General features: G+C 35.0%; 1 protein-coding gene across 1 annotated transcript; it reads left to right on the top strand.

Annotated features, from left to right (window-relative positions):
- Positions 1–524: 524 nt before the first annotated feature.
- Positions 525–20,871, top strand: LOC121428009. Its single transcript, XM_041624583.1, has 5 exons — positions 525–645; positions 1,784–1,945; positions 3,768–3,911; positions 15,579–15,686; positions 20,214–20,871. The coding sequence occupies exons 1-5, from the start codon at positions 619–621 to the stop codon at positions 20,457–20,459; spliced, it is 687 nt and encodes a 228-aa protein (XP_041480517.1). The 5' UTR covers positions 525–618; the 3' UTR covers positions 20,460–20,871.
- Positions 20,872–21,502: the final 631 nt, after the last annotated feature.

Raw genomic sequence — 21,502 nt, 5'->3', positions numbered from 1 at the left:
TATTTTACGTAGAGAATAATTTTGACTAAACTATTTTGGGGCTTGTCATGTTGTTGTTGAGGGTAAAACACAATTTATATTGGAATCATAAGCTTGTTTCCTTGTCATTTGGAGCGACAGTGTACGTCATTAATGCAAACTGACAATTCAAAATTTTCTACCCCTTATGAAATCATTGATCTGCTATTGAAAATAAATAATCCTCTAATTAAATTGAGATTTTTACCACATTTTGATGACTTTCAAAGACAACATTGTCATATATGAATTTAAAAGGTTGATGCAACATGATTACCCTAGTCTGGTCGGGCTATCTAACTCCTGTACATAACTTTATAATTGTACTGAAAGTGTATTGAAATACTTGGACAGGGTTTGAAAAATATCGCTTCCTGTCACGTATCCTCTTCTCTAATTTCACCTAATTTCGATTTGATGCGATATTAGACAACTTTTGTTTACGTTTTCATGTCAATCCCCAATATATATTCGCAAAATATTTTTCAGAAAGCAGTATTGATCAGAAACTGGGCTTTTAAACATATCGTCTGCTTAATTAAAGAATTTTATACTTTTCATCACGTATTCGTCTGCCATAGAAGATCTTGAAAGAGATTAATGGAAAAGGAGATGGATTCTTCATCGGTAATATTACATTTTTCTTTTGTTTTATTATAACATCAATGATTGTTTCCATTGACATATCTAGAGGTGATTTATTGATTTTATTTAGAAAATAATCTATATATAATGATTTACGAGCATCTTGCTATTATTCATCCAGATGAGTGAAAGGGGGCTTGATTCTGTTCTAAACTCGTCTACAATCTGACAAAGAAAATAATTGGTGAAGTTGAAGATCTGTTCGTCGAAATGATCGGGTTCGTCTTAACCCACCTCTGTGGTCTCGTGGCTCCGGCGTTCCATGATTTGATCATTTCCACATTTCAATAACATAGTATACACAAGTATAATCATTTTCAGCATTTCATATCAATAAACATACACTAAAAAATGAAGTGCTAATTCAGCTCTTAAAGAGCGTGTATAGTGACTGCACTTCGGAGTGCTGATTTTTCTCTTTCAAATTTGAACTAGACAAATCAGCACTCCGAAGTGCAGTCACTATACACGCTCTTTAAGAGCTGAATTAGCACTTCATTTTTTAGAGTGTAATAACAGAATGATTAACACAGTAATGTTCTTAGTCAGATATGAATTATACATGGCTAATTTTTCTTAAACTTAAAAAATGTTGAAATATATAAATTATAAAAAATAGGTATAATATCGTAAATTGAAATGTGAGAGATCGCCATCTTAATAGCTTGGAACTTGAAATTGATGGAGGCCTTGAAAAGAAAAAGAGAGAGAAAACCAGACTATATACAGTGTATGAGTAAATTCCCCATGCATGAGTGGAGGATTCTGACATAAATTTTGGGCTGTATGCAGTGAACTGTAATACTATTTTCTGGATGTTTGAAGAGTATTTTCACGCAGGCCTACTCTATAAGATTCCTTTACAGTCTTCGTAAAGCTTTACGGTTTTTTAATTTTGCATATGTATATACATTGAATGCCAAACACCTATTTTTGCGCGAAGCGCTTGGTGGAAAACATGTCATATAATCATTTCCCCCAAAAAATGCACTTTGCCCCAATCACTTCAACTCCACCAACAAAAGCCAAAATGGTCAAATCAAAAGAACATATATATCAGTTATAGAATGTATCCTTCATTTTATTTATAACATCAGAATTAATTATTCTTTATAACCAGGTCAAGATTCGTGCTGTAGCATCGATTATCGTTGCTATCATTATCGCCATTGGCGTGATCATCTCAGCGGTCATCCTTTCTCGTGGAGATTATGGAGGTATGGCGAACCAATGCATAACAGTTGGAGGGAGAGATCAAGAGAAAGCAATGGATAGTAGTATGGTAAGAGCAGCGACGCAGTGGGAAGGCAGAGCCCCGATCGCCTATTAGGATTTTGTTTTCAAGTACTTTACTTACTTTTATCCGACGATGCTTGTAGGACTGCCTGTTCATCGGTCCAAGGGAATAAACTATGCTCCACATTATCCAGTTTCAATTAGTCACATGTGGCAAGATATGAAATCCATTACTCAGTCATACACAAAAGCAATCAAGCCGATTCTTCAAGTAATGAACAGGGGGGTGAAAAAAGGGAAGAGACAGAGCCTGAGGATATTCAAAACGAGGGATCTGAAAATTCATTTGTACCCTGAGTAATTAAGACAATGTGTATTTTTTGGGGCGTATTATTTTGGAATATTTCATATATAACTAAATATTTTGTTTGTATTAATAGATGTTCTTGTCAGATGACTCTTAAAAGACAAATAGACTTAATCTAACACCGATCGTTCAGTGCCTTTGCGCCAAAATGAAGGAAACTGGAATGATGAAAGCAGCATTCTCCCAATGAAATAATTTGCTTTATGAGGATTGTACAGTTTAGTTGCTTTTTGCTGGCTGAGAATTATTGATATCTTATTTCCATCAAGACCTTCATGGCTTACTGCAAATAATAGACAAGGTACCAATTATTTTACTGCTTTGCCATAGACAATACAAAAAAAAAATGTGCTTTTCCTTTGACCAATTAAGTTACCATGGATACTGGCACATTTTATGTTTGGTAAAATGTTTGATCAAAGGTTTCAATTAAAATATGTTTTCTACATACTATTTATCCTCAATCGTGCGATACAATGGATAAAGAGATGAATTTATTCGACATCAAAGTGTATGCACAAAGCACTTCATTCATAAGCGTATCAGTCCTAGAGGGGGAGGAAAGGGCAAAGAATTTTCTTTGTTTTTGCTTGTCAAAAAAATTTGTTACGAAAATGATCTAAGAAGTTCTATCAACCTTTAAATTTGTTTAGTTGTTATAAAGTTGTCTCATTTTGGTGTCGTCAGAGGTGAATAAAGAACACATTACCAACACAAATATAATTAATATTGAAAAACACAATTTGAAAGTTTTTCCACTATAGGCCCTATACATGCTCTGCTTTACCCTCTATTAATAATTATTCCAATTGACATCAATTTTATAATCATATCAATTATCGATATTCACCTCTGTCGTCATCATCATCACGATCATGATCATCACTATTATCATCATCATGATAATTACCATCACCACACACCACCATATTACCATCATGATCATCATCATAGTCGTCGTCATCATCATCATCATCATCATCATCATCATCATCATCATCATCATCATCATAGTCGTCGTCATCATCATCATCATCATCATCACCATCATTATCATCACCATCATCATCATCATCACCATCATCATCATCATCACCATCATCTCCGTCACCATCATCACCATCATCATCATCATCACCATCATCATCATCATCATCATCATCATCATCACCATCATCATCATCATCATCACCATCATCATCATCATCATCACCATCATCATCATCATCATCACCATCATCACCATCATCACCATCATCATCATCATCACCATCATCATCATCACCATCATCATCATCAACATCATCACCATCATCATCACCATCATCATCATCATCATCATCATCATCATCATTATCACCATCATCACCATCATCATCATCACCATCATCATCATCATCACCATCATCATCATCATCATCATCATCATCACCATCATCATCATCATCATCATCATCGTTATCAATACCAATATCATTACTTTTGTTTCAAATTTTTCCAGGAAAAGAACATAGTGATGACGGAAGGAAGCGGGGAGGTTGGCAAACAGATGATGCGATACAACTACGACTCTAATACGATTCTTGTAGAAACGGCTAATATCAGTGGTTCCAGTCGGGCTAACGTCGCCATTGACTTTGACAGGGTAAGAAGAATGAGGGAAAGGTTTCTAGACACCACTTCATCCACACACCCAAATAACCAACCTCTCCTGCCACAACCAACCCTGATGAAAATGAGAGTGAACCAAATTGCTCCGTTCGCAGCCTCTATCTTTTTCGTCACACATATACGTGCATGTACTATTATACTATAGTCAGGTCCAGATTTGAGAAAAGTAAACTGCCTTAGGCAAATCGTGTTAATGCTGAATTGAGTAGTGCTTTAACATAATTTGAGGGCGCTGAGTCCAAATTTGCTGTTTGCCAACCTTGATTTTGATGTTAAAATCCTCAAATTGGCAAAAACAAAATGGCCGCCATTTTACACCCATTTTTACTCTATTCTGACCCCCAAAACTTGTAACAAAAATGTTTGTCAACGGTTTTTGGTACTATTTGATCTAAAAAATAACATACTAAAAATCCACCAAAATCCGTATCCGGGAAAGTGGTTATTTTCAAGATGGCGTCTAAGATGGCCGCCATTAACTGAAAATTAAAATAACCGGCACTTTATCTACCCTAGACACCTTTTTCGGTGCATACATGTATTCAATGGTGGAGGGCAAAAAAGGAAAAAGTGAACATAAGCACTCCAGGATACATGAAAATCCAAGATTGCGTAAAAATGGCTGCCATGGCCTAAAAATTCATAATTCATCTTTTACGTATTTTAGTGTCTTTTATTTGGGTTGTATTCATTGGTGATTTCAAGGGTCAAGAAGTAAACCGGGACAAGTTACAAGGACAGTCAACAGTCCACTATGTCCAAAAATCCAAGATGGCTTTCAAAATTGTAGTCTAAAATAGCTGTTATCTAAAAAAAACCCCACAAACCCGACATAGTTTGTTTAATACCTGTCTTGGACATGATGCCTAACCCTTGGTTTAATTGGTCAAGAAATACGTTAGGACAAGTAAAAAAGACAGTCTATGGTCTTCCATGTCCAAAAATCCAGGATGGTTTGCAAAAATGGAGTATAAATGTATGTCGTTAATTATAAACCGACACAGTTTGTTTAATAACCGCCTGGAGAATATGATTTTTTTAGTATAATGCATGTTTTAAAGGGTCAAGTATTAGATTGGGACAAGTTACAAGGACAGTTAGTGGTTCCATTATGTCCAAAAATCCCTAATGGCTTCCAAAAATGGAGTCTATACAGTGCGTATCAAAAAAAAGTTTACACTTTGAAAAAGCCCTGGGAATAAAAAAATATACACCATGTGTGTATTTTTTTCACATATAATCTTGGGTTTGGGTCTCATCTATCCAATGAAAGTAAAAGTTTTGACAGAATGTTCCACTTGAGTGAGCACTGTCCATATTTGTAAAGCTCGTAGAAATCTGTTTGCGCAGAAATGCTCGTTTTCACGCTGTGTCAAGGGGAAAAGGCAAAATCAAACTTACCCTGCGAAACATTTCTCATACATTTCCCTTGAACTTTGAGTCAATTGAAAAACAACGGATACATTCAAGCATTTTGCAACAATTTTGCCACCCAAATTGAAATGTCAACACTTAGTAAGTACAACCTTTACCCTTTGTGTGCCATCTGGATCTGAGGACATAACTGAATCTGAACAAAAGTTTATATCAGACATCTCCAGCATTTTTTCACCAAGGTTTTATCATTTAAAGTGGGTTTACATTTCATTTTTAATTAAATACTTGTTTATGCACATTTTTTCCGAGTTTGATATTGATTAACAAAATGAAAATCAAGCCTAAGCCATTTCATGTAAATCGCAGCTCAGTGTAAAGCAATCATCGTCACGGTGGCCTTGGTGTGTGGGGGAGTGGGGTGGGGCGCAATGCACTCTTCGAAGTGTTTTGGATAAGGAAACAAGTTTAAAAAGGTAAAAGATATCTTCAAATCAATTTTACTAGCTAAATTCCACATGTTCTTCATGATTAAGGTCTACTTTTATTCGCATAACTATTTCATAATTCTGCGCAAATCATTTTTCACTAACTTTTCAAAAGTGAATGGTGCTCACTCAAGCGGAAATATTTTTAGACAGTTATATCGTCAATTGCTTAAATGGATCTGTACCAATGTTAAAATGTGGAAAAATCTTCAGGATATTACAAATGTATAATTTGACATGGATTTTTCAAAGTGTAAACTTTTTTTTGATACGCACTGTATAGGCCGTTCTCACCGAAAAACTGACACAGTTTGTTTAGTATCAGCCCGGGGAATATGATTTTTGTGTTTAACCCATGGTTTAAAGTGTCAAGTAATAAATAAGGACAAGTTACAAGGACAGTCAGAGGTCCAGCATGTCCAAGAATCCAAAACAGCTTCCAAAATTGGAGTCTAAAATGGCTATTGTTACCTAAAAACTGTCATAGTTTGTTTAATATCCGCCTGGGGTATATGATTATGTTGTCTAACCCTTGGTTTAAATGGTCAAGTAATACATTAGGATAAGGTACAAGGGCAATCAATGGTCCTGTATGTCTAAAAATCAAAGATGGTTTCAATTAAGGAGTCTAAAATGACTGCTGATACTCAAAAATTGACATTATCTATTTAAAATATATTTGGGAAATATGATGTTGGTGTCTACACTATGGTTTCAAGGGTTGAATAATACTTTTGGATTAGTTTCTATGGTATGAAGCAGTCCATTTTGCCGATTATTTAAAGTTGGCTTTCAAAGTGAGTCTTAAAAGACTTCCATCAGCTAAACATAATATTAATTAGGTGAACAAAATCTACACTACATGTATTGTGGTTTGAAGGCTGAACTAATAAATCGGAACAAATAAAAAAGATGGTCAGTTTCTTTTTCGTCGTAAAAAGTCCAAAGCGACTTCTAAAATTGCGCGAAAATGACTACTCTTCCCTAATCATGAAACCAAAGGATAGTCCTGAGCACAAAAATGATGTGTCTTGAAATACTTATAAGTGAATTATGGAATTTTTAAAGGTGAAATTGTACCTTATTTTTTGAAGTTTGTTTTTGGATGTTTACTTATTGTTGCACCACCGCCTATCTGCCCATACGGGTGAGTGGACAGTCAGCAGTGTGACCAAAGTGTGAACAAAATTCGGCTTTCTCTGTTGGATATATTTCAGGATTTGTCATTTTCAACTTATATATCATACTTCTTACAACCACAATGAGTGTTCCTACCACTTCAAAGATGAAAATGCGGTCCAAATCTCGGATTGAGAAAGGTAACTTTGAAGCCACTGAGCTATCACCGAAAGGGGACTCTGAAGTACGAGGCCAGATCAAACAAACGCCCGGGGCGCACCCGATGGATTCAGCCAACAGATCCCCATCGATTTCAGGTGACCATCCAACCGTGGACGTATTGACTGATGACCCCACATTGCTACGCAATATTCGCACTCAGGTTGACAAAGCGATCAGCGAAGAAACACATTCTCGACTCATCCAAGCAATTATCGACGCAGTAAAAGAGGAGGTGACGAAACAAGTTTACGAGTCCATTCAACTGGATCTTCACAAATTCTCGGAAGAAATCGCGACTCTTCGATCTTCAGTTGATGATCTCTCCAGACAAGTGAAGGAAATCCGACGATTGAGTGACGACCAAGAGCAATATTCGCGTAGGCAGTGTCTTCGTTTCCATGGAATCGCTGAGAATCAAGAGGAAAATACAGATCAGCTGATCATCGATGTTGTTCGTCGCAATCTTGGAATCAATCTTGATCCCGTGCATATCGACCGTAGCCATCGGATCACACCAAGATCTAGGAGTAACACACCGCAGAAACCTCGTCCGATCATCATTAAGTTCACCCGATATAACACCCGACAAGAGATCTACAAAGCTCGATCTAAACTCAAGGGCACTAATATCTTCATTCATGAAGATCTCACCGCAAGCAGACAAGTCATCGTCAGCAAACTTTGCTCGAATAAAAACGTCAAAAAAGTCTGGACACTTGATGGGAGGATCACGGTTGTTAATGCTCACGGAACGAAGATCTCGATCACAAGTCTAGCTGACATTGACTCAAAACTGTAAGCTTGCTTCCTTGTTGATTGAAAAACTTTTTATAGTGTTACCCTCAATTCCCCAAAACACTTGAGTAACATTTTTAGCACTTTTTGTTATATATTGTTTACTTCTTTATTGTAATTGCCTATCACTATGCCTCAAAAATATCTATGTATTTATTGTAAGAAAACAGTTAGAAATAATCAGAATGCTATGCTTTGTATTAGCTGTAAAAACTGGGGACATTTAGATTGCTCTGATATGTCATTTCCATTTTTCAGATCAAATACTGACTGGAAATGCGATTGTTGTCTGTGGAAAGAGCTACCCTTTCATGAATGTTCGAATCAATCTGTGTTAATAAGCTTGAATAATTCTGATTTAGATCAGACAGACTTAAATCTAATGGACAATACAGTGAACATATCAGCCCATAATGAGATTGAGTCGGAACCCGAATCACTTATGTTTCCAAATAGAAAGGGACTTAAAGTTGCCCATTTAAACATTAGAAGTCTTCGCAATAAAATGGTTGATATACGACGTCTTCTTAAACGCTGTCCATATCATCTAATGTCATTATCTGAAACCTGGTTAGATGAGACTATTGGCAGCAATGAATGCTATATTGAAGGTTATTATTTGGAGAGAAAAGACAGAGGTTGTTTAGGGGGCGGAGTTTGCTGTTATATTCATTTATCGAAAACCAAATTCCACCACATCTTTCTTTGATGAATTAGATAACAATCTTGATCAAGTATTTTCATTCTCAGATAGAATGATATTACTAGGCGACTTTAACTGCAACATGCTCACAGTTAACTCACTATCTAACAAATTAATAGAAATTAGTCAATCACTAGGTTTAAAACAACTTATCAAAGACCCAACTCGTGTGACCCCTTTTAGTAAAAGCCTCATAGATCTGATTTATGTTTCAAACTCATTAGGTGAGCTATATTCAGGTGTGCAGTCTATTGGGTTTAGTGACCATTCCTTAATCTATGTTGTTACAAAATTGAAAACACAGAGATCACCTCCTCAGATCTCACGCTTCCGATCTTTCAAGTTTTTCAATGAAAATGCATTTCTTAGTGATGTTGAAAGTATCGATTGGAATGATTGTTTTGTGAATGAAACTGATGTTGACGTCATGTGGAACAAATTCAAAAAAGCTTTTGTTGAACTTTCAAACAAACATGCACCGTATGTATCAGTGCGTAAAAAATTCAAAGGATCTCCTTGGATTACGTCGGCTTATAAACAACTAGCAAGAGACAGAGACTACTGCAAAAGGCAGTTCTATAAGATGAAATATGATAGAAATAAAAATGAATATGAAAGTACTGCTATGTGGGAGAAATATATTAAACTCAGAAACAAAACTAATACTCTCAACAAAAAACTGAAAAGGTCATATTATCGTAGTAAGATAGAGGGAACCAGTGATATGAAAGAAACCTGGGATATTGTTAAAGGGTTGTTGCCTAACAACAACTCGAGCGAAGGCTCTCATTTGGTCATTGACGGTGCTATTGAATCGGATCCTTTTAAAATAGCAACAGAGTTCAACACAATGTTTAGCAAAGTTTTTGAATCGATTCATGGTAAAGACCCGAGCGAAATAAAAGACAAGAGTGATGATGCTATCAAAAGGCTTCGTGAAGTACATTCACGCTTTACTTTTAGAGAGATAACCGTTGACTTTGTAAGAAAGGAATTGAATAACATCAATTGTACAAAATCTGTAGGCCTTGACGACGTCCATCCCAGATTGTTGAAACTCAGCGCACAGTCGGTTGCCATTCCTCTTGTGCGCATTTTCAATCAGTCAATACAATCTGGACAAGTTCCCAATGATTTTAAGCTGGCTAAAGTAGTCCCTATCCCCAAAACAAAGACTGCTAACGAACTCAACCATTTTCGCCCTATTTCCCTTCTCTCGATCGTTTCCAAAATTTTAGAAAGAGCGGTCCACTCTCAATTAATTGAATATCTTCACCATGAAGAATTGATGTCTCATCGGCAGTCAGGGTTTAGAAGTAAACATTCCACCTCGACGTGCCTAACAGAGTTTACTGATATGTTATACGATAACCTTGACAAAGGCCGAGTAATAGGTGCTCTGTTTTTGGACTTTAGAAAGGCCTTTGATATTATCCCTCACGATATCCTTATCAAGAAATTATATTACTTTGGCATAAGAAATTTAGAGTTGACATGGTTTGAATCATACTTAATTAGAAGAAAGCAATGTGTGTCCTATAAGGGTACTACTAGCGATTTTCTGCCTGTTCATTCAGGGGTACCGCAAGGTTCAATTTTGGGCCCTCTACTGTTTTGTATGTACATTAATGACATTAGTAATTTAACTATGCATTCCAATACTAATATTTCTCTGTATGCAGATGATACTGCAATATTTTCTTCTGGATTTGGAGTTAAAGCTGTTCAAACACAGTTGCAAAGTGATGTTTATGTTCTAAGTAAATGGCTAAAAGAAAATGGTTTGGTTGTTAATACAGATAAAACGAAAGTTATGTTATTTTCAAGTCGGAGGAAGGTACACCCAGTCAAGATGCAGATATACATGAATAGTAAATCCATAGAAAATGTAACTCAGTTTAAATATCTGGGTGTTACTTTCAGTCATATTCTGGACTGGTCTTTTCACATCAATTCCATTATTAAAAAGATTATGAATTCTATAATATGCATGCGGAGAATCAGGCACTGTCTGACAAAAGACGTACTCGCCCATTTGTATTTTTCTTTAATCCTTCCTCATATCGACTACTGTTCAACTGTTTGGGGAACATTAAAAGTGAAAGATTTGCAACGACTTCAGAAGTGTCAAAACAAATATTGTCGTTTGGTATTAGATGCAGACTACTATACCCCAGTCCAGAATATGTTACGCTCTCTGAAGTTACAATCTGTCAAGAAAAGGGTGGATTATAATTACCAAATACTTATGTATAAAACTTTAAACGGTCTTGCTCCTAGATATTTATTGCAAACAATGCCTCTGAGACCTAATTATTATCTTACTAGATCAATCTCATCACAACAATTGTATCTCGCAAAACCAAGAACCGAGTTTAAAAAACAGTCATTCTCCTATATAGCATCCAAACTTTTTAACTCATTACCAGTACCAATTAAGTGCTCTGTTTCACTTCCTACTTTTAAACGAAACGTCCGTAAATTCCAAGCAAGCTAACTTTTCTACTGTTTGTCATAGAGTGTATAGGCCTTACACCCCCCCCCCTTCTTATTGTTATTTATTTATTATGTATATATATCATTTTTGTATTGTATTTCTTAATCTTGTGTGTTATAATTGTTATTGTATAATGTTCAAATTGTGATTGACAGCAGGGCTCCCTTGTAAAGCAGGCCTCTGGCTTGAATGGGACTACCCTGCTTTTTATAAAGAAAACATGAATAAATAAATAAATAAATAAATAATTATGTCACTAATTCTTGTAAAACACATTTTCAAGCCGGGTCTTAGAAACAGAGACACCAAAATAGTGGCACTAGATGGGATATGAAGTATTGTCATTTTTGTAACAATGGTGGCCAATTTGAATGTAATTTTTGGAGCGTTCTTCAATTTTTTGACTAAATTGACAACAGTGGTTCCCTGTAATCTGTCTTCACCTATATCATATGACCCTTGATATCATGAGAAAGGCACAAAAATGTTCTTACATTGTAAGTAGGTAGTAATGAACGTTGCAGCCAGATTTTTAAGAAATAACAACTATTTTTTAAGCCATTATTATTTTGGGGGGCAAAACTGCACCACTGATAAATCTTAAAATTTTTCCAATGTAATTTTTCCCTTTGGAATCATGATTTTTTTACATGTTTTATTTTATTCTCGGTAGACCCCAAGGTTATTTCTACCAGGTGGATATTACATGAATTTAGACCATTTCAAAGTTACAACGTCCATTATAGACGCCATTTTGGAAGGTAATCTTGGATTTTCTGACACACACACTGACTATCTTGTAAACATGTCCTGATTCATTATTTGACTTGAAAGCTTTTTGATGATTTTGATTTTGATGATTTTCTTTATTTTTGGACTTGATGGTACAGCGACTGCCGTTGTGGACGCTATGTTGGATTTCCAGGTAACCTTGTCAACGTTTTGTAACTATAACCTGTGTCAATAGACTTTGTTTAATCCTAACATGCCTAAGTTTCATGAAATAGAAATCTAAGCCCTAAAAGTTACGAAATTTCAAAAACTTAACCTCGGTTAAGATTTGATGTTTCTTTCGCCGCCGCCGTCGGAAAAGCGACGTCAATGTCTTGCTTCTCCTATGCAGGCGATGAGAAAATGGCAGACACGTTAAAGATATCCAATGTGATTATGCAAGCATCGCCCCCAAATTATCAAACATTTTGTCATATTATTTATCAAATCAGCAGCTTTGAATCATGGCAGCCATCTTGGAATTAAAGATGGCTGACGAATCAATCGGACACATTGTGTTTCCAATCCTGGGTATCAAAAATAACGCATAGATCCCAATTTTCTAAATATAATCACCCATAAAATTCGTTTAATGTGGGGAAACTGCATTAAAAATGCCGCCATTTTTTTTTGCCGATTTGAGGATGAAAACGTCGGAATCGAGTTTGGCAAACAGCATTTTTGGGTTCAGCACCCCTGAATTACCTTAAAACAATTGATATATCAGCATTAACACAAAATGCCTAAAGCACTTTTTCTGAGCACATTTTTAAAAATCTGGACCTGACTACTATGATGTCGCACACATTTCATGTAAAAAAATCACAATCGTATGGTAATTTACACATTTTTGTACATGCTTTTAGAAAAAATGGAGGATAAAGCCCCCCCCCCCCCGTTTCGCGGCCCCTGCGATACATTGTGCTCACTCAACCATGAAAATACGATATCAAAATTTGATCTGAAGTGGTTAAATGATGGATAGTAAAACAGCACAACACCATAAAATTCACCTAAAACAACTTTTGCCCAACTTTGTATTTGTACAATCTGAAAAACGACTCTTGTGACTTTCAAAAATGGTCATTTTTAATTCAATCTTTAATTACTCATGCATGACTCAACTGGTCAATCTCAATTTCATCCAGAAGTTGCTTAATGAGTGTAGAAAACCACCTATGAAATATCATATCTCAAAATGATTCGGTTCAAAAGACACAACAACTTGATTTAGGGGGAACTTACTTTTTTTGTTGTGTATACAGTGCGTCCCAAAAAAAAAACGAAACCGAGATTTAGCGATGATTTATCATAACTTAATCATAAATACAATAGACAAATGACCTATCAATGTAAAGCTTAGAATCTCCTTTTTTTATTTGAAATTACTTAGATTAGTCCTCATTCACGCATGAGTGAGCGAAAACAATTTTAAGAAAGGATATAAAAAAAAAAAAATTGGCGGGGTGTATCTGAATTTCATACAGAAAATCACACGCCTAAAAATTTCAATATCTGCTCTTTCATTTGATACCTTAATCACAGAAAATTGTCAAGAAGTAAAAAAGTTATGTTCCTCGAAACAATGCTTGTATTTCCATAATTTCATTTAATAAATGTGTTTCCACCGGTTTCCACAGAAGATATCGCACGGTTAATAAAAGACTTAATGCATGGCTGATCGTCAACAAAACGGAGTGTCGAGTGAGTTTGAACGCTAGCCTGTAAAAGCTCTTCATTTATGAAATTATTGAAATTCAAGCTTTATTTCAAATAGCCAGAACTTTGTTATTTATTAACCATTTCCTGTAATTGAGGTATTAAATTAAAGAGCAGATACTGAACTTTTTTAAAATGTGGTTTCCTTTTGAAACCCAGATACAGCCCACCAAGTGACTTTTTGGTATCCCTCTTCAAATTGTTTTTGCTCACTCATGCGTGAATGAGAAATAATGTAAGTGATTTCAGAAGAAAGAGGAGAATCTAAGCTTTACAATGTTAGGTCATATGTCAATTGTATATCATATATATATATATATATATATATATATATATATATATATATATAGGCCTAAATAATTCAAGCATTGATGCAAGTCGTAGCTTCCAAGTATCTCTTTTATTGGGCTAGCTTTCGGCCAGAAGGGCCTTCATCAGGCATATAATGCATTGAAACAAACAAAGTGGAACGAAACCATACATATAAAATCGTAATACCAACAAAGTAAATAATGGGTAATCAACGGTACAGAACAGAATGATTACACAAAGATAACAAAATAACAAAAATAACAACAGAGGGGGTTGAGTACAAAACAAAAGGATTACAATAAGATAACAAAATAACAACAGAGGAGGTAATGGCTTAAACGAGATGGTGGAATACAATAGAAATGATTGGGAAACTTAAGTGTGTGGAGGACAAGGTATTTACCGGCATTGAGATTATAACAGATATATCAGGAATGCGAAACAAATTCACGAGTAATGCAGTTTTTGCAATGCCAACAATTAAGTTCTTTTAGTCACTCTCCAAATTTTCGGTAGACCTCTACCTTCTTATATATAAATATGTTTATATATATATATATATATATATACATCTGTTCATTTTCATCATGATCTCCCTTTTATCATCAAGACATCACCAAGACATCTCACATCGCTCATCCAAGGAGCTGTTATCATGGTTATAGACCAATCTATGAAGGGGCTTGGGTGTAGGATTATGTGCTTGTACGCCAGTCTCAATATTTCTATGAAATGTCACTTGTACGACTGCAATTTTAATTTTTAGTAATTAATTTTTCACTATCAATAACATAAAGACAATAACAACAAACTTTTCAGTCTGTAATACCAACTTACTGGTATTAAGAATACGGGCATCAATAAGTAGTTGGTTTCAAAATGTAAGGAAGTAACCGAAATAAAATGTAAAAATGATTGCGTTTCCTAATGATTAACGGAAATGGAAATGGCACTGCTATATTAAACAAAATCTTCCGCCTGTCATATCAATACGATACATACAATAACAATCAGCAATAGAAAGCTCTTTATTGAAAGTACAAATGGTTGAACCTACGAGACAAGCTATCATAACCACATGAACCCAATGGCCCGTATTCTGAAGTTGGGTTTAACTCAAACTCAGGTTTAAAGTTGTGCATGGTTTAAGTATGGGAAGCCAAAAGTATCAAAGTTTTTATTGAGTTGTACGTTTCTTATGTTTACTCTGCTCTTTCCTGATTCATCGTTGGTGAAGACAATCATCTATTTATTCTTCCTAGATAATTATGAATGATTTAAAAGCAAAATGAGCTGAAATATAATATCTCTACTGTGATTTATATAACAATTGGCTATCCATACTTAAACCAGAACTTTAAACCTGAGTTTAACTTAAACCCGACTAAAGACAGAATACAGGCCAATGTCATTTTCGACACAATATAAATGTCCATGTCAATTGAATTGATTACGTGAATCGATAAAGTGCCACTTGCATGGTATACAACTTACCGTTTGGTCTCACTTCACATTTCTTATAATCCTATCTCATTTAAAAACAGGTTTTACTGCTAACCATCTTAATCTATTTGATATATATTTTTTTTAATTTCTAGCTTTGCATGTTATACCATTCTTCTTTTTCTAATTTCTAAACAGGCCATAGTAATGATTGAAGTACAAGATGAATGTTTGGCTTCATCACTGCATGGAGATATGATGAACATGGCAGATAGAATCATTGGATTTATGAGAACAGATCAAGAGGTATTTACAAGTTGTATCTTTTTATTCCATAATGTGCTCTGCAAAACCTTCACTCGATGAAAGTGGTCTGAATTGCAGCCTATCCACTGGCAGTGACGATGCGCACAGGGGTCCGTTTCATGAAAGTTGTCAGCACTGACAAATTGTCTTTCTCTGACAGTTACCATAGCAACAGTCAGAGGCCAGTGCTTTTCAGCCATTCAAAACCAATGATTTCACTGAAATAGTCAGCACTGACAATTTAGTCAGTGCTGACACCTTTGATGAAACACCCCCCAGATTATGATGTCCCTCTTTCTTTGGACACAGCAAGTTGAATTGAACTAAATCAAATTTTTGAAACCTCTATGACACCTGTCAATACTCTGTTCAAAACAAAAATAATACGAAATAATATTTAGCATAGGAAAACATACACAATAGGAGGAATATATTTTGAGAAAATATAATACAAGCGATTTTCAAACAGAGTATTGTTTATCACTAGTTTAAAACAGGATTTGTGTCTGCCCGGGGGGGGGGGGCAGTCAAATATATTGCTGTACACACGCGTGACCAAGTAAACACCCCTAAACGAGTTTTCACCTGTGTGCAAAATAACTACCTTAAAGGACAAGTCCACCCCAAAAAACTTGATTTGAATAAAAAGAGAAAAATTCAACAAGCATAGCACTGAAACTTTCATCAAAATCGGATGTAAAATAAGAAAGTTATGACATTTTTAAAGTTTCACTTAATTTCACAAAACAGTTATATGAACGAGCCAGTTACATCCAAATGAGAGAGTCGATGATGTCACTCACTCACTATTTGTTTTGTTTTTTATTGTTTGAAATATGAAATATTTTGATTTTCTTGTCATTGTCATGTGAAATGAAGTTTCATTCCTCCCTGAACACGTGGAATTCCAATATTTTAACATTTTGTGCTTCAGGCAAGGAGGTCCTTATCATGAAATTCATAAAAATTGAAATATTGTATAATTCAAACAATAAAAAACAAAAGAAATAGTGAGTGAGTGACATCATCGACTCTCTCATTTGGATGTAACTGGCTCGTTCATATAGCTATTTTGTTAAAAATAAGCGAAACTTTGAAATGCCTTAACTCTCTTATTTTACATCCGATTTTGATGAAATCTTCAGCATTGTGCTTGTCTGATTTTTCTCTATTGATTCAAATCAACAATTTCTGAGGTGGACTTGACCTTTAACTAGTTTTTCGAGGGTTTATTTACACATTTTGGCCCCTGAACAAGTTGTCGCCAATTTTAAGATCCATACGTACCCGAAATAAACTTTACAAGGCATTTTTAAAGAACCCTTCTATTCAAAACAAAAATAAATACAAAACTTATAGAATTAGACTAACCAATACAATTCGATCTTCTCGCAAATTATATTATTCCGAGAAGCTTTACAAAGTCAAATCAAACATGAAAGCAACATGGGAGATTATAAATGATTTGATTGGAAAGAAACCCAAAATATTACCCAAAGATAATTTCACAGCTCATAATCTTGCGATAAATTCAGAAGATGTAGCTAATACCTTTAATTCCTTTTTTGTGAACTTAGGACCCTCCTTGGCAAACAAACTTGACAGAACTGATGAAAATTTTGGAAAATTTCTTCCCACTCTCATTAACTCTTCTTTATTCTTTAACCCAACAAAATTCAGGAATTAATTGAAATAAAAAATCTCAAATCAAGCAAATCACAGGGAATTGATAGAATTAGTACTTCCCTTTTTAAGCAGATCATACACTATGTTGCCTCCCCTTTGTGTCATATTTTTAATCTGTCAATTAGCACTGGAATATGTCCTAATTCCCTAAAAATTGCAAAGGTAAATCCTGTTTTTAAAAAAGACAATCCGCATGAAATAACAAATTACAGGCCTATTTCTATTCATTCCAGCATTTCCAAAATATTAGAGAAGATTATTTACAATAGACTTCATAAGTTTCTAGATACTTTTCATTTTCTAAATTCTAACCAATATGGATTCAGGAAAGGACATTCGACTGATCAGGCGTTAATACAAATATACGACAAAATTACAAATGCAATGGCAAATAAAGAACATATAATAGGCGTATTCATGGACTTAAGCAAAGCCTTTGACACACTTGACCACCAGACATTACTTAAAAAAACTTGAAAATTATGGAATTCGCGGAATTACTCTCTCTTGGTTTAAGAGTTATTTGTCCAATAGAAAACAATATGTAATTCACAATAATATTCCTTCTGATTTTCAGTTAATACAATGCGGAGTTCCACAAGGATCAATCCTAGGCCCCTTGCTCTTTTCAATATATATTAATGATTTGACTTCTGTAACACCTTTACTAACGGCAGATGACACCAACATTATTTGTTCACATAACAGCTTGGAAACTTTAGTAGATATAATTAACCGTGAATTACCAAAACTATCTTTGTGGCTTAAGTGTAATAAGCTTTCACTCAATATAGATAAAACAAACTTTATATATTTCAAGCATACACACTAACATGGTAACGAATTTCCTTATAATATAAACAGACAATATTCCTCTCAAAAGGAAAAGAGAAACAAAGTCTTTAGGTGTCACAATAGATGAAAATTAAATTGGAATGAACATGTACGTTGTATAACTACAAGTATTTCTAGAAACGTTGGTATACTTTACAAAATGAAGAACATAATTCCACATACAACTCTTGTCATACTATACAATTCATTAATATTGCCTTATATATTGTATTGCAACATAGTTTGGGCAACATGTGCAAAAACTAAAATTAATACAATATACTTATTACAGAAAAAAGCAATTCGAATCTGTACTGATTCCCAATATTTATCACACACAAATCCATTATTCCATAAACTAAAGACTCTAACAGTATGTGACATAAATACTCTTCAAAGCTTACTACTTATGTTTAAGTACGTATAAATAACATGCTCCCACCTTCATTTCACAATTTTTATACTCTGAATACATCTATTCATTCATACCCTACCCGTTACTCTTCAAATTTCCATTTAATTAACCCCAAATTGCTTATTGCGCAGAGATCCATAAGACACCATGGTCCAGATTTGTGGAACTCTCTACCAGAGCCTGTTAAACAATGTTCGTCTCTTCATTCATTTAAGGCAAACGTTAAATCTATGTTATTATCAGAATACTTGAAGTAAAATTTCTGTGTCGTATCCTTTTTATCGTGAATTTATTCCTCCTTCGATTTAGTCATTACCAATATCTTCATAATGACCATCATCATCTCCATGGCCTTCATCATCATCATCATCATCATCATCATCATTATCAACATCATCATCATATCACCGTCACCCTCAGCTATTTGAAAATATATGCCCATTCTGCTTTATAAATGTATTCATTAATTCATTTAGTATAAGTTTGGGATTGTCATTTTTTTTCAAGCAATCTGCTTATGATGACAATCCTTCTCCTGCAAATTTTAAACATTATATAATAATTTTCGTCTGGAATTATCTTTTTAGTACTCTTTATTTATAATTCATGCCAAAAATGCTAACATATTATGAAAAATGTATTATACGAATGTTATGGATGCAGAAGAAAACAATAAATCAAATCAAATCAAATCAAAATATGACCTCGTGGGAAAAAGCTTGGGGAAAAAACATAAATTGACAAAATTTGCGAAAAAATTGCTAAAAGTTAACTGAGAAGAACGGACGTGGGTGGTTTGTGGAAGGGATGTTCATCGGAAGTCTAGCGGATGAAAACGGATGGAAACTAGTGGATGACAGCTCTAAGGGGGTTTCTATTTCCGTGCTTCTAACGATGGATAAACGTTCAAAGTACCTTTCCTCCCTCTTCCCGTTATTCAGCTGCGGTGGATTTGATTTGCGAGGATGCCCATAGGATGCAGAGATGATACAATGGACGTTTGCTGCACTAGAATCACGAAAGCTAATCACAAATTCAAATTCTACTCCATATAAGTCCAGGGCCTTTTCACACGTGAATCTTGAATCATCATAGCAATGATGATTGCTATTGCAATTGTGATTGTGATTAGCGTTCTAGTCTAGTCATGTTCTAGTTTGGTTTCACACGTGCTAAACATTCGTCATTAGCCTTATGTTTTAACTGGAATCATCATTCAAATTACGATTTTTTTTACCGTGTGAAAAATCGGTTAGTTAAGTCTCACTCAAATTACGGTAGGAATTTTACGTCTGAAAGGGTTAAACCTTCAAAACATCTTTTGAGGGGCGGAGCTTACGTGACCTTTTAAACACTTTCGTAGATAATACAATTGTCATGCACTCATCGTATGCGATGCGTGCTATGCGTGCTATGATTGGGTTTGATTGACAAGTCACCAAGGACACAATACCGCCTTCGCTCAGGAATTCAAATTCAAATCACAGTATTCGAGTCAACGTGTGAATGGTCAATGATTCTAAAGATAAATTGCAATCATCACTACAATGATGATAAAGATTCTCGTGTACTTTTGTTCTATTCCTTTACAGGTGATCGATATAGCTTCAGCACGCATCGTAAATCTAAACTATGAACGAATAGGTGTCATCCCAGCCGGTTACGTCACTCTTTCAAATGGACCAATCGTACGAGGGTTATGTGCAGGAGATGAATCTTATTGGACCGAACGAACTGGAATGACAGCTGGCCAAGGCGGGCGGAAGAAACGACAGGCTTCGTCTACATTCTCAATCCAAATATGCATTTTCCAATTTTGTTTCTCATTTTCCTTTTAATCACTAAACCATTCCACTGAGAATCCCGAGTGGGGAACTAATGTCTTTATTTCTGTTATCAAAATAACTTCTTCTTTATATTTTGATGGATTGTCATTAATGGGGCCCAGTGGCGTAAGTTCAGTCTGAGCAATTTGTGTGTGTGTGTATGTGGGGCGGGGGTGATAGAAATATATTGAGCTGAAAATTAAAAAAAAAATAATTTGTCTGCACAAGTTCATTAGAATTATTTCGACCACTTTACTTTGCTCTGTTAAAAATGAAATAAATTGAAATTGAAATAGTTGCACCTAGCTTCAACCGCTACCGCAGGCCCGCATTGGGTGATTGAGGTGCAAACATGAACCTCGGGTATAGTCTAATACCCTGTCACACTTCATCTTTATCAAAATGTTCGCAAATTTAAACCTGCTCGGCAATGAAAAAAATATTTTTTCTTGTTCACATGTGTGTAAGAGTGCGTCTTGTATAAGTATGAGACAATAAAACTACATTTTACTTGCGATATTATCTCTAATAGAGTTTATAGGATCTGGGAAAAGTCTAAGTAGAAATCGTAAGTGTTCAAGGGTCTGTTAAAAGCAAAATAATTGCATCGAATATTATGAACATGTTACGCTTGTCATGACACTCAATGACTATTTTGCCGGATTCCGCAAGGAAAACATGTAACTTGTAAATTAATATAATACGTTCTAATGTGGATTAGTGAGTACACTAACAATTGGATGCATTCTAATATTTTTGATTACATATTAAAAAAAATGTAATGAAAGATAATTTAACTGTCATGGATTTTTCCTTGTATTTTTTTGTTGCTGTATTATATCTTGGGGTGTGTCACAAATATTTAACCCTATACGGTTGAGTGGGGGGCGTATAGGCGAATCCAAGGCCCCCCCCTGGCGGAGCAAAAAAAAAGAGGAAAGAAAAAAATCTTTCATTTCACTACATAAATTTTTCACTCGCGCTTCGCGCTTGAAATGCATATTCGACGAGATACATATCTTGCTCAATATTCTGATATGAAGCTTAAAATATCA

Source organism: Lytechinus variegatus, chromosome 14 (assembly GCF_018143015.1).
Source record: "Lytechinus variegatus isolate NC3 chromosome 14, Lvar_3.0, whole genome shotgun sequence".
NCBI classification, from domain to species: domain Eukaryota; kingdom Metazoa; phylum Echinodermata; class Echinoidea; order Temnopleuroida; family Toxopneustidae; genus Lytechinus; species Lytechinus variegatus.
Note: the sequence above shows the minus strand (reverse complement) of the source record. Positions and strands in the feature narration are given on the sequence as shown.